The sequence below is a fragment of the Tamandua tetradactyla genome, chromosome 13, assembly GCF_023851605.1.
Source record: "Tamandua tetradactyla isolate mTamTet1 chromosome 13, mTamTet1.pri, whole genome shotgun sequence".
NCBI lineage: Eukaryota > Metazoa > Chordata > Mammalia > Pilosa > Myrmecophagidae > Tamandua > Tamandua tetradactyla.
In genome coordinates this window covers 27153324-27167967 of record NC_135339.1, presented here as the reverse complement: position 1 = coordinate 27167967, position 14644 = coordinate 27153324, and the positions used below count along the sequence as shown (strand labels likewise).

Below are 14644 nucleotides of genomic sequence, written 5' to 3'. Positions count from 1 at the left end.
GATATTTTGCTAGACTAGAGGCATTCTTGAGGCAGTGCCCTAGGTAAATAAAGACACCACCCCCCCCCCCCAAAGAAGTCAGCAGCCCAATGGGCTTCCTCGGGCCTGGGCAAAGGAAAGCCCTTCACCTCCCCCCAGAGTGCCTTTGCTTATTCAATCTCCCTCGCCTTTTTCTTTACCTGATTCTTCTGTTTATTTCCACGCAGGGTGAGCCAGGCAACCCTGGAGCCAAGGTACTGATGCAGAGGGAAAGTCCTGGGCTGCATGGGGTGGGCTGGAGGTGGGAGGGCTGCGGTTGTTTTGCTCTTGGACCCCTGAGACTGGGCTAGGGCTGGGGACCTACGGGGGGTGGCACTAAGCTCAGTCACATACCATTGTAAGAGGCCGGTTGGCATGCCAACGCCAGTGGGCAGTGACTATTGTCCCCTTTGCCCACAGTATTCTCTTTCTAGTTCATCTAGAATGATAAGATTTGTAGCATGACAAAAAGCTTGCATAGCCAAATAAGTTTGAAAAATACTGGGTTAAAAATATTATACAGGTTTCTTTACTGCAGGCCTTCTCAGAGCCTTTAATATGGCAGCGTGCACTCGGAAGTTCTAATAGGAAATGTGCTATGCAGCATTTCCCAAACTTTTTTAAACCAGGGCATCTTCTCTTTTTTAAGAACAGCATCTTATGGGACGAGTACCCTGTAGACCCCACTTTGGAGACTCTGGCATATGGTCATTTCCTCCCCATCCTCACCCCCACCCTGTCCTCTTATCAGTGACTTTCTCTTCTTACCTCAAAGGGAGACCCAGGAGCAGCAGGGAAGCCGGGGCCCCCAGGTTTGCCGGGAAAGAGGGGGCAGAGGGTAGGATATTGCATATTGGGTGTGTGCCTCCCACATCCCGGCACTGCTGGTCCCCACTCCCTGCCCACGCCCGCGGCTGGTGTGCTGTCTGCAGTGTGCGCATGTGGCCCCAGGAAGACGGGGCTGGCCACAGGATGACCTGGCAGAGGTTCAGCATTTGGCACCCTGGAGCATACCCTCCCTCCTCGAAAGCCTGGTTACCTTGGAGAAAAAGCCCAGCAAGAGGGAGGACTTCACCCTCCACCCGACCCCCCAGGATTTCTGTAGGGCAGGAGCTTCCCTTCAGGCCTGGTCCATCTCAGGGCGGGGGGCGGGGGGTGCCCAGGCTATGGCACTTCCCCAGGAGTTTCCTCAGGGCTCCCCTTCCCTCCTGTCACCTGGGCCCTTGTGTGGCTCTCCTCACTGCCCCTTCACCAGCTTTGGGCTATTTTGCAATTCAGCTTCTACCCAAGGGCAGGTGGAAAGGAGATGATACCCACAGATTATGGGTGGCATCTTTTGTGCCTCAAGCCGGAAAATCTATCTTTCCAAATAATGATTCCAGAACCTTTGGCTCATATTAATACATGTGAGAGACCTCTGTTACTCTGAGTCATAGGGAATGGGAGTTCTTGGGCCAACCTGACACTAACATCCAAGTCTGCTCTTGGAGTGCTGACCTAATACTGGACAATCCATGTAGCATAGAAGACAGAGCATCGGGAGAGCCAGGTTCTAGAGCTGGCTTGTTGCTTACTCCTGGGAGTAAGCTTGTTGCTTTCTCCATCTATAAAGTGAGGAGGGGGTGGGGTGGGCTCAAGTACCTCTAAGGGGCTGTCTGATTCATGTCATTAAAAAGAAAAGAACAACCAGAGTTCTTCATTAGCAGAAGAAGCTGATTAGGAAGGTGTGTTAGGGTTCTCTAGAGAAACAGAATCAACAGGAAAGATCCATAAATATAAAATTTATAAAAATGTCTCACATAACCGTGGGAACATAGAGTCCAAAATCTGCAGGGCAGGCTGTGAAGCCAATGATTCTGATGGAGGGTCTGGACGAACTCCACAGGAGAGGCTCGCCGGCCGAAGCAGGAAGAGAGCTTGTCTCTTCTGAATTCTCCTTAAAAAGCTTCCAGTGATTAGATTGAGCATCACTTATTGCAGAAGACACTCCCCTTGGCTGATTACAAATGGAATCAGCTGTGGAAGCAGCTGACATGATCATGATTTAATTCTATGAAACTTCCTCATCACAACAGACAGGCCAGCACTTGCCCAACCAGACAAACAGGTACCACCACCTGGCCAAGTTGACACATGAACCTGACCATGACAGGGGGCAAACCTCTCAAGCTATTCCCCCAAAGGATAAGTTCTGGACAAATGGTTTCAGTCATTCCTAGAAGTAGGGAGGAGGTGGTCAGAAAAGGCTCGGCTTCCAAAAGGCAGAGAACAAGAACATGGAAAAAAAGAGTGTAGTGGTTAAAAGGGGGAGCTTCCACAACTGCCGGCATCCTGAACCCCCTGCCTCTCCCCAAAATAGCCTGACTTCTGTTGACCTTTGCACTGTCCTTCCCTGTGTGCGTGGAATGGGCCCAGCACTCCCGGCCTGGGGCTCGCAATGCCAGTGTGAAGTGGCCAGCTGGTGCCTGGGGAGGAGCCGGGCTGGGGGCTGGCAGGAGGCGGAGCCCTTCAGAGAGCAGCCAGGAAGGGGCCAGGGGCAGGACAGGCGGAAGTGCAGGCCCTAAGCTGATGGGGCCAGTGCCTTTGCAGGCATCCTGGAGAAACGATCCCTAACCTTTGCCTGTGTTTCCCCCACAGGGTGAGAAGGGGGCTGCAGGCCCCCCAGGGTTCCCCGGCCTCCTCGGGTACAAGGTAGGAAAGGAGGAACTCTGAGTGGGGGTTCTGTGCCCATCCCCACCCACACCCTGTTTCCATATCCACACACGCCCCAGCATTGCACGTGCCCCTCCCCTGGCTGGGCAGAAAGGAAAGGGGCTGGAGCACAGCGGGACATCTGTTTGAGGTGGGGGGAGCCGCCCTTATCCTCAGCCTGTTCCTGTGGGCTTGTGTCTAGACACCTCTCCTTCTCTAGCCTGCTCTTGTTTCTCCCAGTGGATCCTGACAGGTCATTTGGATGATGCATCTGCTTCCAAGGAGGGGACTCTTGCCCGTCCAGGAGGGGCATCCTCCCTGGGGCAGTTGTCCAAATCACAGAACTCAATAGGCTATCATCCAGCCAGATTTTTCTGCACCAGCTTCAAATACATTCCACAGCACACTAGCTCTGTAGAATATGTCATTTTAAAAAAATGTGAATTCAAATAAGCTTGTTGAGGGCTTGATAGGACAGGCCCTCTGGGAAGGTCACAGTGCACTTTGGCCTGCAGAGGGCTCTGAGCAGTCCTGCAGAGAAGGCCCACGGAGCCTTGCTTAACCCATTGTTTCCTAACACCATATTTCACAGACTGAGTATTCCCAACCCGTAGAAGGCATGTTCCATGGAACACACTTTGGGAAACTCTGCTCCAGTCCCTGGTCCTGACAGTTTCCTTGTTTCAGCTCTAAATCTGTTCCCTTCAGCAACTAGCTCCATTCTCACCTCACATCCCACTGCCAGATCTCACCTGGCCAGGGTTCCCAACCATCCTCAAGCCCTCCAAGGAGCAACCTGTCCCTCCAGAGCTCAGCTTAGACAAGAGGGCAGCAAACTGTCTCCACTTCTTTGCACTATGGGGGGAGAAAAGACAGAGGAGTGGGCGGCAAGGGACCCCCTCCCTCCAGAGCTAGATGGACCCACTGATGGCATCTCCACTGTGCATCCTCAGGGAGAGAAAGGTGACACTGGCAACTCCATTGGAGGAGGCAGAGGGGAGCCCGGCCCCCCAGGGCTCCCTGGGCCTCCGGGGCCAAAGGTGAGTCTTTCCTGAGGTCAGTGCTCAAGGAAAACTTTTGCCTGTGGCCCTTATCCTCAGCCTGTTCCTCAGACTTGTGTCCTAGACATCTCTCCTTCTCTAGCCTTCTCCTTTTTTATTTTGCATGGTCAGGCACAGGGAATCGAACCCAGGTCTCCAGCATGGCAGGAGAGAACTGTGCCTGCTGAGTCACTGTAGCCCACCCTCTAGCCTTCTCTTATTTCTCCCAGTGGATCCTGAAAGGTCATTTGGGTGATGCACCTGCTTCCAAGCAGGTGACAGTTGCCCGTCCAGGAGAGGTGTCTTCCCTGGGGCAGGTGGGTGGTCCACTGATTGCAATGGCTGTGACATGACTGTGTCAGGGCCTGATGGCTGCAGGGCTCTGGAGAGCCAGGAAGGTCCCTCACCTTGGCTCGGATCAGGAGGCACCCAGGAGAGAGGTGGCAGCACGGAGGTGGCGGCTGGAGTGGTGTTGCTCTCACTTTCCTCGCACTGGTTGGAATCGCACTGGGCAGATTCAGATTTCCCAAAGCAGAGGCCTCATGCCTGGCTGGGTTTACTTCAGCAGTACAGGGAGACAGAGTCTGTTTCTTAGGGCACAAGGAAATGAGTACTTGCTCTGCATGATTTGAGGCAATTCTCATCCCACGGACATTTATCGAAGTTCTCTATGGGTGGGCCTCTGTGCTGGGCGGTGTGGCTCCAGGCAACCTGCCCTCGGGGTGCTGATAACCTATCAGGAGAAAGACCCACAATTCACAGAGATACAGCATAAGACGCTGCAGTGAACCCCAGAGACAGACAAGATGAGTGGAGAGAATCTGGGCTCACCCCCAGGTTCCCATCCTGTGGCCAGAACAGAGCTTCCCCAGCATGAGCTCTGCCAAAGGCAGCCGTGCCCGGGGCTCCAGAATGTCCCCAGGGCTGGAGTCTCTCCACTGACCCCTGAAGATTTATGTCCTTGTTACATCTTAGGTCTCAGTTTGGGGTTAGGGAAGCCTGGTCGTGATTGGCCTGTGCCTTAGGACAAAAGGGAGGGGAATCTAGAAGACTGTTCCCAAATCAATGTCCACTTTCCAGGCCCAGCCACGTTTTCCACTATGTGAAGTGTTCGGAATGGCCCCCATCCTTGGCCCCCAGCCCCCAGGGCCTTCATGGTTCCTGTGGTCTCCTGGCAGGACCTGAAGAGGTCTGCCTGCTCAGGTGTTCCAGCCTCCAGAATTACCTACCTCCTGCCCTAGGGGCTGACGTCATTGTGCAGTCCAGTCAGGGGTGACTGTCGAGCAGGGGTTGTGTGTATTAACTGAGAACTGAAGAGGGGCCTAGCAGTAGCGTGAACAGATGTGCAGGCCTCTGAGGGAGAAGGGAACAGACAGAGAAGGCTTCCAGGAGGCGGTGAGGCCCAGGCTGGGGCTGAGGGTGGGTAGGAGTCCCAAGGGTGGAATGGGGTGAATTAGAAATCAGACAGGGAAGAGACAGAAGCCCAGAGACTTCAAGTACCCAAAACGTCAGCAGCAAGGCCACCTTTTGTCATCTGTCTCTCTCCTCTTCCCTGGGGAGAAGCTGGTATCAGTGGTCAGGCCATTCCCCGAGATGGCAAGGGGGGCCCAGCCTGCCTCAGCTGGAGTCACTCAGCTGGAGTCACTAGCAAATAACACAAGACAGAATATCAAGTGCTCCACTGGAAGGAGCAGACTGACCCAGCGGAGCTCAGATGGAGAGAGGAGTGGGCAGGTACCCAGGGACTGCTTCTTGAAGGGACAAGAGTCTGTACTGCTCTTTAATGGACAGGGAGGTGTGTGTCCTCCCAGCCTGGGCTTAGATGAGCCTCCTGGCCTCCAAGACTCCTAATGCATGGCCATCTGGGGACATCAGGTTCTCTGGTGCCCAGCTTCATCTCCATGTCACTCCAATTTTGTCCTGCAACAGGGGGAGCCTGGAGCAGCAGGAGAGCACGGACCCACTGGCCCCAAGGTATGTGCACCTCCCACCTGGAGTCAGAGTGACAGCTCACCTCCCTGGAGTCACAGTGCGAAGTGGCGACCCTGAGGTTTTGAAGGGGAAGGAGGGGAATAGCGTTCTGGTCCCAGGTAGGGATCTGGCATTGCAGCCATGATTGCAGTCAGTCTTCTTGAGTTCTGTCTAGTCCAGATGCCACAAATAAAGAGTTCCCTCTTTGTCCTAGAATCCCTGAACATCCTCTGAGAAGGTTTAGGCTCCCCTCACAGCCCTCCTGCAGCTGCTCTGTAGACACCTGTATGCAGCCAGGTGGAGCTGTTTTGGAGACAGCAGCAGCAGGTAACCTCAGGGCCCCTCTGGTCCGGGCCCTGGGCTGAGATCTCCTTTGTCTTGTAGGGCTCCAAGGGAGAACCAGGGAAAGGGGAGATGGTGGATTACAATGGAGACATCAACGAGGCGCTGCAGGTGAGTGGGGCTTGGATGGAGATCCGACCAAAGCTGTGATGAGAGAGTTTTTTAAACACATCAAGCCATTGGGCAGAGCTTCCAGGAGCTAGGGCTTCCCTTGCTTTCCTTTAGTCTCCAGGCACATGCCCCCTATCATTTAGCACCCACGTAGCGTGGCTCTGTGTCGGGGCACAGCTGGCCGGTTATCCTGGCACTGGATTGAGAGCTGTACCAGGACCATCCCGGCACCCCCAGGGGTGCAGCCCACCCAGGGTTCTGAGGCCCATTTCTTCAGTACATACACATTCCTCTTTCACATGGTAGAATCCACCTTCCTGAAATACATCTCCCTTTTTTGTAATTTAATCATAATTTGTTCATAAGTTACTCTTCAAGGCAGGGTTTCTCAGCCTTGGCACTACTGATACGTTGGCTGAATAATTCTTTACTGTCCAGTGCATTGTAGGTTGTTTAGCAGCAGCCCTAGTTTCTACCCACTAGGTGACAGTAGCACCCCCAGTTGCAGCAACCAAAAAACATCCCCAGGCATTACCAAATGCCCCTTGTGGGGCGGAGTATGTGTGCAAAACACTCCAGATTGAGAACCGCTGCTCTAAGGAATCTGCATGTGAATTCATTCATTAGGTATATAATTCTTTTTTAAAAAAACCAACCCTCGTCCCTCTAATTAATTTTTTTAGTGGCTCCATATCTTTTTATACTGCGTTAGCTTTAAGGCAGTACATCTACACCTTGAAGTCTGAGTTTTGAGAGAAGAGGAAAACAAGGGAGGGGCCCCGGTAGGAGACGAGAAAGAAGAGGAGATGCTGCTTCCTTCTCTCCTTTTGTAAAGCGAGGGCTGCCAGTACAGCTACAACACATCTGGGTCCTGGGCACAGCGGTCTGCAGAGCAGGAATTGGCTGCAAGAGATTAGGGGGCTGTCCTCTGCCCAGTGGTTACAAAGAAGTAACAGGGGCAGAAATGGGAGGGGCTGGGGGCCGTGGACGCCCACCTGCGAGGGCTGACCTCCTCCGTTCCCCGGGCCGGGCAGGGGTGACCTTCAGGGGTTGCCGTTCGACTGATGGTGTGGTGTTGGCTTTTCAGGAGATCCGAACGCTGGCCTTGATGGTGAGTCCCCTTCTCGTGGCCCTCGGGCACCGCCTGAAGCGGGGAGGGGGCAGCCTGGGGAGAAGAATGCAAGTTCTCTGCTTCCGGAAGCAGACACGGGGCTTGTGAGTTCAGGCGAACCAAGCCGGGCCATCGGTGCCCCACGCCGGAGCGGGGGCGTGTGAGTGGGTTGCCAGAGCTGCCCGAGCCCCGGGTCACCGCTGTCCTCTGTCACGGCGTGTCACCCATGCGGTTGTGCAGCCCGGTGACACAATAAATGCCGGTTCTATCGCAGCGGTGTCCAGGAAAGACGGGTACTGAGGCGGATGCCTCGGTGTCCTGTAGGAGATCAACCCTCAGCTGGTAAAATCGACAGCCCGGGGAATCCGCAGCGACCTTCCACATTTCCTCCTTTCCTAGAAATCCGTTTCATTATCTGCACTGGATAAAACAGTGGCTTCTGGATATGCCAAGCCCAGTCAGCAGTATTCCCTAAAGAAAACTCAGGGCCCTATCTAAGACTCTACAAAAGTTTTACTTATTAAGTTTATTTTTCAGAAACTTAAAACCTCCAGATTGTTCCTATGCCAGATATGCCCCGAAACTTAGAGGGGCCACTCTCTCCCCGCACGTCAGCCAGTTGCATTTCTCTACCCCATAATGTCAACACTCCTTTTCAACATGAGAAAGTAAGAATGGTCATTGCCCAAATATCCGTGAAGACTGAGAAAATCATCAAATGAGAGGGAGGAGTTGTAACAGAGAAGTTAGGATTTAACAAAGGATTATGACTATTGAGTCATTGTATAGATGTTTCTTTTTAGAAACACTTTATTTTAGCCAGAAGGACATACCTGAAATTGTAGAACTATAACCCATACTATACTTTGAAATTTGCTCTATAACTACTTGTTAAACTGAACTTTGAAATTTATTGCTTTCCTGTACATATGTTAAAATTCACAATAAAAAATGGTAAAGCAAAAAAAAGAAAAGAAAAGAAAAAACCCAACAGCAGCTCCCAGCCCAGTTTGCCCACATGTCCCCAGTGGCAGGCCCTTAGTAAATACTGTGGTTACGACACCCACACCAGGGACTAATTCACAGGGGAGGACAGGGGACATCACAAAGTTTTCAAACTTCTAGAATTTCTTTTCAATTAACTTTTTTTATTGGTCATGTGCCACAGAACACGCTTAGCACAGAACCAAACACCAATCACGTGATTTCCCAAACCTAGAAATAGCCAGTGTGATTCCGCTGCGAATCAGTGAGCTTCATATGGGAACATTCAAATGTACTATTTGAAATAGCTATTGGAAGCAAATCTGTCCTGGAAACATATGCTCCTTTTAAAAGCAACTTTGAGGTGTAGTTTACATGTAACAAAATGTACCAGTTGTAAGTGTAGAATTCAGTCAGTTTTGATAAATATAACCACCACCCCAATCACTCCAGAAAGTTCCGACATGCCCCTTAGGAGTCGCCCCTACTCCTGTGTGCAGCCCCAGACCACTGCCCATCTGCTTTCTGCGCTTACAGATTAGATTTGTCATTTCTAGAGTCCCATATGAATGGCATCACACGGTGTGTAGGCTTCTGTGTCTGGTTTCTTTGACTCGGTATAATGATTTTCAGACTCATCTGTGTAATTGCCTCCATCAGCGCTTGGTCCTTTTGTTCTTTTTTAACCTCGATTCTATTTCACTGTATAGATGCACTTTCTTTTCCCCTGTTAGTGGACTTTTGGATTGTTCCCTGGAGACATTTTTAAGTCCTTGTCAGAGAAGGTCAGATTTGTGTTCTCAGAGCTCAAGGAGTCCCAAGGGGTGCCCTAGAGGGAAGAGGAGGGAGAGGCTGCTGGGAGTGGCTCTAGGACCCCCACTCCCACCCCATTTTAACCCAAACACATTCCATGCTTATCTGTTCTACCTTTTGGGGTTCCTCATGTTATTCCCTTTGCCAAAAAAAAAAAAAAAAAAAGAGGAAGTGTTTCCACCACTGAAGGGAGGTTTGAAAACACTGATGTCTGTAAGCCACTCTCCACATTTCCCCCCTGGCAGCAGGACCCTTCCCTGAGTGAGAAAGCTCCCCCAGTTGATTTCCTTTTCTCTCCTAGGGGCCCCCTGGTCTTCCCGGGCAGATCGGCCCTCCTGGAGCACCAGGAATCCCAGGCCAGAAGGTAAAACTAGTCTTGACGGGGAGGGCGGGCAGCGGTGGGGGTGTCCCTGCAGATGCACTGCCCTCCCGACCACAGGGACCCAGGGCCCCCTCCCTCCCATCACCTCCCCCACCGCAGCCCCTTCCTCCCCCCAGCTCTCAGCTCGGCCTTCTCCCTTCCTGTCTCGTCCTTGGGCTCCTGCACTTCTCAGGCTCTGATAAGTTGAGCCTGGCTCTGGACTCCCCCGCCCCTACCCCAACCAGACCCCAGCTGTGGCCTGAAGCCACCCATCAGGGGTCAGAGAATGTGGCATTTGGGGCCTCCCCACGATCGCCCCACCCTCCCTGCGGTGACTCCCTCCCCCCCGGGCCCCTGTGTTTTTTCTCAAATGTTTGTACATTTTTGCCCTTCTCAGCCTTGCTCGTGAGACCCCCCGACCCGTGTCCTTTCCCCTCTCCCCCACCTTTCCAAGCCTTTCCCATCTTTACTCCCAACTGAAAGTTGCTCCTCTCCTCGCACCCACACACTACCTGGTCACGGAGGTTACTCCCCCAGCCTGGAAGGCAGAGGCGTAGCCTTCTTTGTCTCTGTCCCCGACCTAAAGGAGAGGCTTGATGTGAAACTGAAGGGTGCTCCCGGGAGTGGCCAGGACGGCCAGGGGCAGCTGCGCGGGGAGCCGAGGCCGCAGGCGCCTGCGACGGTGGCGGGAGCCAGGACCCGGGCGAGTTCCTTACCTTTGTGCTTCAGGGCCCTCCTCTGTAAAGCCGACATCATAAATGTGCATGCCCACAGAATTGCGAGGAGAATTAAATGTGTGAACTTGATGTGACGGTGCTGAGCCCGCCTGGCACATAGGAAGTACCGAGTGACCGGTTTTTGCTCTCATTCTCTGCTCTGAGCTGACCTTTGGTTATTCTGGCCACAGGGGGAGATCGGACTGCCGGGCCCCCCAGGGCACGATGGGGAGACGGTAAGAACAGACGCTCCCTGACAAACCTGAAAATGGTCCCCTCCTGAGGACTGCGGGCAGAGGGACAGCAGGGCACTGGAGCACCCCAGGCCCAAGTCTGCTTAGGGAATGGGGGGGAGGGGCAGGGCCAGCTGAGCCCCACACTGCAGGCTCTAGGGGGAGGCAGCAGATCCCTGCGGAGCTGTGCTGTTGCCCAAGGAGACCCCAGTTTCCTGAAAAGAGGGACTCACGGTGTCTCTCTGCCTGGGCTGGACAAGCACCAGAGCCAATTCTGATGGCCCTTTGGATCCTCCCATCTCCTCTTTCCTCCATTAATGTGTCTAATAAGTATTGTTGCTCTTTTCTAAAGGGGCCTCGAGGCAAACCGGGAGACACGGGCCCTCCTGGTCCCCAAGGACCCCCAGGAAAGAATGGGCCTCCAGGACTGAAGGGAGAAAACGGATTCATGGGGAGCAAAGGCGAGAAAGGGGAGACGGGACAAGCAGGCTCACCGGTGAGTGGGCAGAGCCAAGCTGGACCCTCCCTTCTCTGCCCTCCCCCCTCTATCCTCCTGGCATGTGCAACCCTGTGCATGATGCCAGCTGCTGCCCCAGCTGGAGATCTAAAGCTTGCAATTGGGGAGAGGAGGGAATGGGTTTCACTCAGGTGCCTCTTCAACCCAATTACATTATGAAGGCCAGTTTCCCAACTCAAGGAACCGGGGTGCTGTTTTGTTGTCACCTGTCTGTGACCTTGGGCAAGCCACAGAGCCTTGCAGAACCTCAGTTTCCCCATATCTAACACGGAGATGGTGATGCCTTCCCTGGATCCCTCACTGGGCTGCGGGGAAGGAGATGAAGTCCTGCATGTAAAACTCTTCTTTGGAAGGCGTACAGAAACCCTATACCCAGAAGAGGTTGCAGATGGGAAAAGTGTAGCCAGTGAGCTGCCCTGAGGACCTGACCTGAGCCTCAGTTGTTCTGTCTCTGAAACAGACACTCTCCCCAGGAGCCACGCGTGCATGCCCCAGTGGGTCAGGCCATTCCGTGCGCTTCACTAACGGAGATCTTTGTCGATCTGTAGGGTCTAGACGGCCCCACTGGGGAGAAGGGAGAACCAGGTGACCCAGGGAGACCCGGAGCGGCAGGATCGCCTGGCCCAATTGGGCTCCCGGGATTCACAGTAAGGCGACAGGGCTGGATGTCAAGGCTGGCAGCAGGCGGCTGCAGGCGCAGGTGGCCAGCAAGGGTGCCTTGTGCTGCGGGAACTGCAGTAACCCCGCGTGCCTTACCTTGGGGGTGCCCTGGGGGTGAGCTGCCACTGCCATGAGGGGCGCTGGGGTACAAATGGGGACCCCAGGTCCTCAGTTCACAGCAGATGGCCTCTGTCTTCAGGCCCCAACCCAGTTCAAATGCAAGTGAATCTCAGATTTGGAATTCTCTCTTAGAAAGGGAAGGAACCCTAGAGGTCACCCAGCCCTGCCTCCCTCCCAGTGCAGGAATCCCTCTGCAGCCGCCTCCGACTGCATCTGGTTCTGACTGGGAGCTCACAGCCTCCCTCCACGTCCACTGTACAGGAAGGCGGCTGCGAGGCGCAGGGAGGGCTTCCAGCTGTGCTGTGGAAAACTTTTTCTTTATAACCTTCTTCCCAATAAGCACCATTCTGCCCTATCTGTGTGCACTTTCCCTGCTGTGTAACAAATACACAAATTTAGCAGCTGAAAACAACACGCATTTCTTATCTCCCAGTTTTTAGGGAGCGGGAGCCCAGGAACACCTTCGCAGTCTCTTCCCAGGTCTTACACGCCGCCGTGCAAGCGCTGGCCGGCTGCGTTCTCCTCTGGAGCCAGGCCCTCCTTCCAAGCTCAGCGGCCTGGTCCCTGCAGTACCCCCACCACCACGGCCCCCTGCAGAGGGAGTTCACGTGACCCCAGCTTGCTTCTTCAAGGCCAGCAGGAGTCGCCTCTGTGCTAGCAGGACAGAGACAGACAGACAGACAGACAGATGAGAGACGGAGAGAGGGGGAGGCAGATATAGATAGATAATAGAGAGTGGATAGATAGATGGACAGATAAATGGATAGAGATAGGTAAAGATAGATGCATGTATATATGATACATATACACAGTAACATAATCCCGAGGGTGGCATGCTGTGACCTTTGCCTTGTGCCGTATCCTATTAGTTAGTCCATCCTGGGGCCCGCCCACCGCAGGATCCACGCAGAACCCCAGCGTCTCCTCCCACGTGTTAGAACCTCGGCTTCTTGAAGACAGTGCCCGCATCTCCTCCGCCAGCCTTCCCTCCTTCCCTCCTGCAGGCCAACTACCTCTGCAGCCTCCCCGTGTTCCTTGCCGACGCCTAAACCCGGTCTGTCCAGCTCTAACATGTCACAGATCGAGGGTCTGCTTGTGCCCAGGCTCCCCCAGGGGCTGGCATTCACGCCGCGGTGTTCTGTGCCCGCAGGGAGAGACAGGAGAGCCCGGGAGGCAGGGGGACCCAGGAGTGGAGGTTGGTGGCGCCTCCTCTTCCTCCCGCGGCAGGGCCGCCCTGCGGGGTGCCGGCGAGTGGAGCTCACAGCTGCCCCGGAGGGAAGGGAGGAGCCGGACGTGGGCTGAGCACCCAAGGGGGACGCGCGTTTGCTCCAGGTCCCGTTAATCAGGCCACCGGGCAGTATTCCCAAAGCGCCTGGCTGCTCTCAGGCCCAGTGCTGGGGTCTGGAGAAGGGAAAGTAAACAGAGACCCCCTACACACACAGCCTCCCTGTACCACAGAGCATGCCATCCCTGGTGCGGGCCCCGGAGTGGCAGAATGGACACAGCCAGCGCCAGGCCCCTGGAGACTCCCTCCGAGCTACCTCGGGGGTTCAGAGCATGCCCTGCAGATTGGGGCTTCTCTGGGGAGGCAGGAGTAAGTGGGGTGTGTGAAGAGTTGGGGTGAAGGTGGAAGAGCAGGCGGCTTATTGGTGGGCTCAGGGGAAAGAGCCGGGAAAGCCATGGAGACCAGGGTCATGTCAGGAGAGGGGCCTCCTCTGTCAGCCTGCTGGGCGGGAGCCCCCGGGGCGCCTGGACCCCACCTCGGCACTAGGGGGACACCAACAGGCCTTCTCAGTCCCCGGGAGCTCCCCCTGCCCTGCCGCTCTGTAACGCCACCAGGCCCCTCCCGAATTCAGTGAAAGCAACCTGCTCAGACAATACATACTGTACTTAGAAATGGATAGCCTCCTAAAGAAATGGCCCTAAATTCAGAAGAAGCGCTATGCACAAGAATATCCCTTCCAGAAAAATTTCAGGTAAAACTTAAAACAACCTGCATTTCTAACAAGAAGGAAATAACATATAGTAATCATATTAATAAGGAGAATAGTGACCGGTTAGAGGGCGTCCCACATGCCGAGTCCCGCTCTACCCCTTGCTAGGTGACAACGAATTTTCTTTTGACTCAACAAATAATACATTGCCATTAAATAGAAACTTGTGGGAAATACACAAAACACAGGAAAATGGGTTTCCTGGGAAATGAAAAAGAACCAAGTTATATATAATATCATCATAAATATATTCATATATTTAAATACATTTTATGCACTGGAAAAGAGTGGAAGGCAATAAAGCAAAATATTAGTAGCCCTCCTCTGCCAAGTCAACCAAGAGATTTGTTCTTTTTTCTTCTTTCAATTTTTCTTTAGTATATAAAATATTTTAGTGAGTATTACTTTTTAAATTTTCTTATTTTTTAAATAACCATACAGTAAAATGGGCTCTGGGAGGAGCATTACAGTTCTATGAATTTTATTTCCTGCAAGGAGACTAGATAGCATCAAGGGGCTGGAAAGTCCACATGCCTGAGGGATGTTGGTGTCCACGTGTCCGGCCAGTGCAGTAGCGCCCTCTGTGGCGGCCTGACAGAGGGGTGCCCCTGTTGGCCACACTCCAGGGGACTCTATCCCCGGGAAGGTGAGGTGCCCTAAGAGAACCCCAAAGCCAACACGGGGTGAACAGCTCGGAAAGGAGAGGGCAGGTCTCCTCGTGCCTCTTGGGCAGCTGACTGTGGACAAATGGACGTCCATCTCCGTCAGAGACAGGAGTCTGAGATGGCCAGCGTCCTCCATAGAGGAGGAATTAGCCCTGGGTTCCCATCTCCATCCGGCGTTAATCTCTCTTACTACACCTGCCCTCATGGGAAATGGAGACCAGCAGTCCTCACTCCCTTGGTTACAAGCCTGGGGTACTTAAGGATATTCTTCAGAGACAGCTGAGCCTCCTCCCATCC

The 14644-nt window shown here is 53.7% G+C and overlaps 1 protein-coding gene across 8 annotated transcripts in view; it reads left to right on the top strand.

Annotated features, from left to right (window-relative positions):
- The window catches only part of COL13A1 (collagen type XIII alpha 1 chain), an 82225-nt gene that overhangs the window by 46147 nt on the left and 21434 nt on the right, over window positions 1–14644 (top strand). For 6 of the 8 annotated variants that reach the window (XM_077125050.1, XM_077125052.1, XM_077125054.1 and 3 more), the window contains 10 exons: window positions 207–233; window positions 2656–2709; window positions 3663–3749; window positions 5679–5723; window positions 6105–6173; window positions 7261–7284; window positions 9383–9445; window positions 10350–10394; window positions 10744–10887; window positions 11457–11555. In XM_077125050.1, the coding sequence (XP_076981165.1) occupies window positions 207–233; window positions 2656–2709; window positions 3663–3749; window positions 5679–5723; window positions 6105–6173; window positions 7261–7284; window positions 9383–9445; window positions 10350–10394; window positions 10744–10887; window positions 11457–11555 (657 nt within the window). The remainder of the gene's footprint in view (window positions 1–206; window positions 234–2655; window positions 2710–3662; window positions 3750–5678; window positions 5724–6104; window positions 6174–7260; window positions 7285–9382; window positions 9446–10349; window positions 10395–10743; window positions 10888–11456; window positions 11556–14644) is intronic. The other 2 variants (XM_077125053.1, XM_077125055.1) reach the window with 2 other exon arrangements.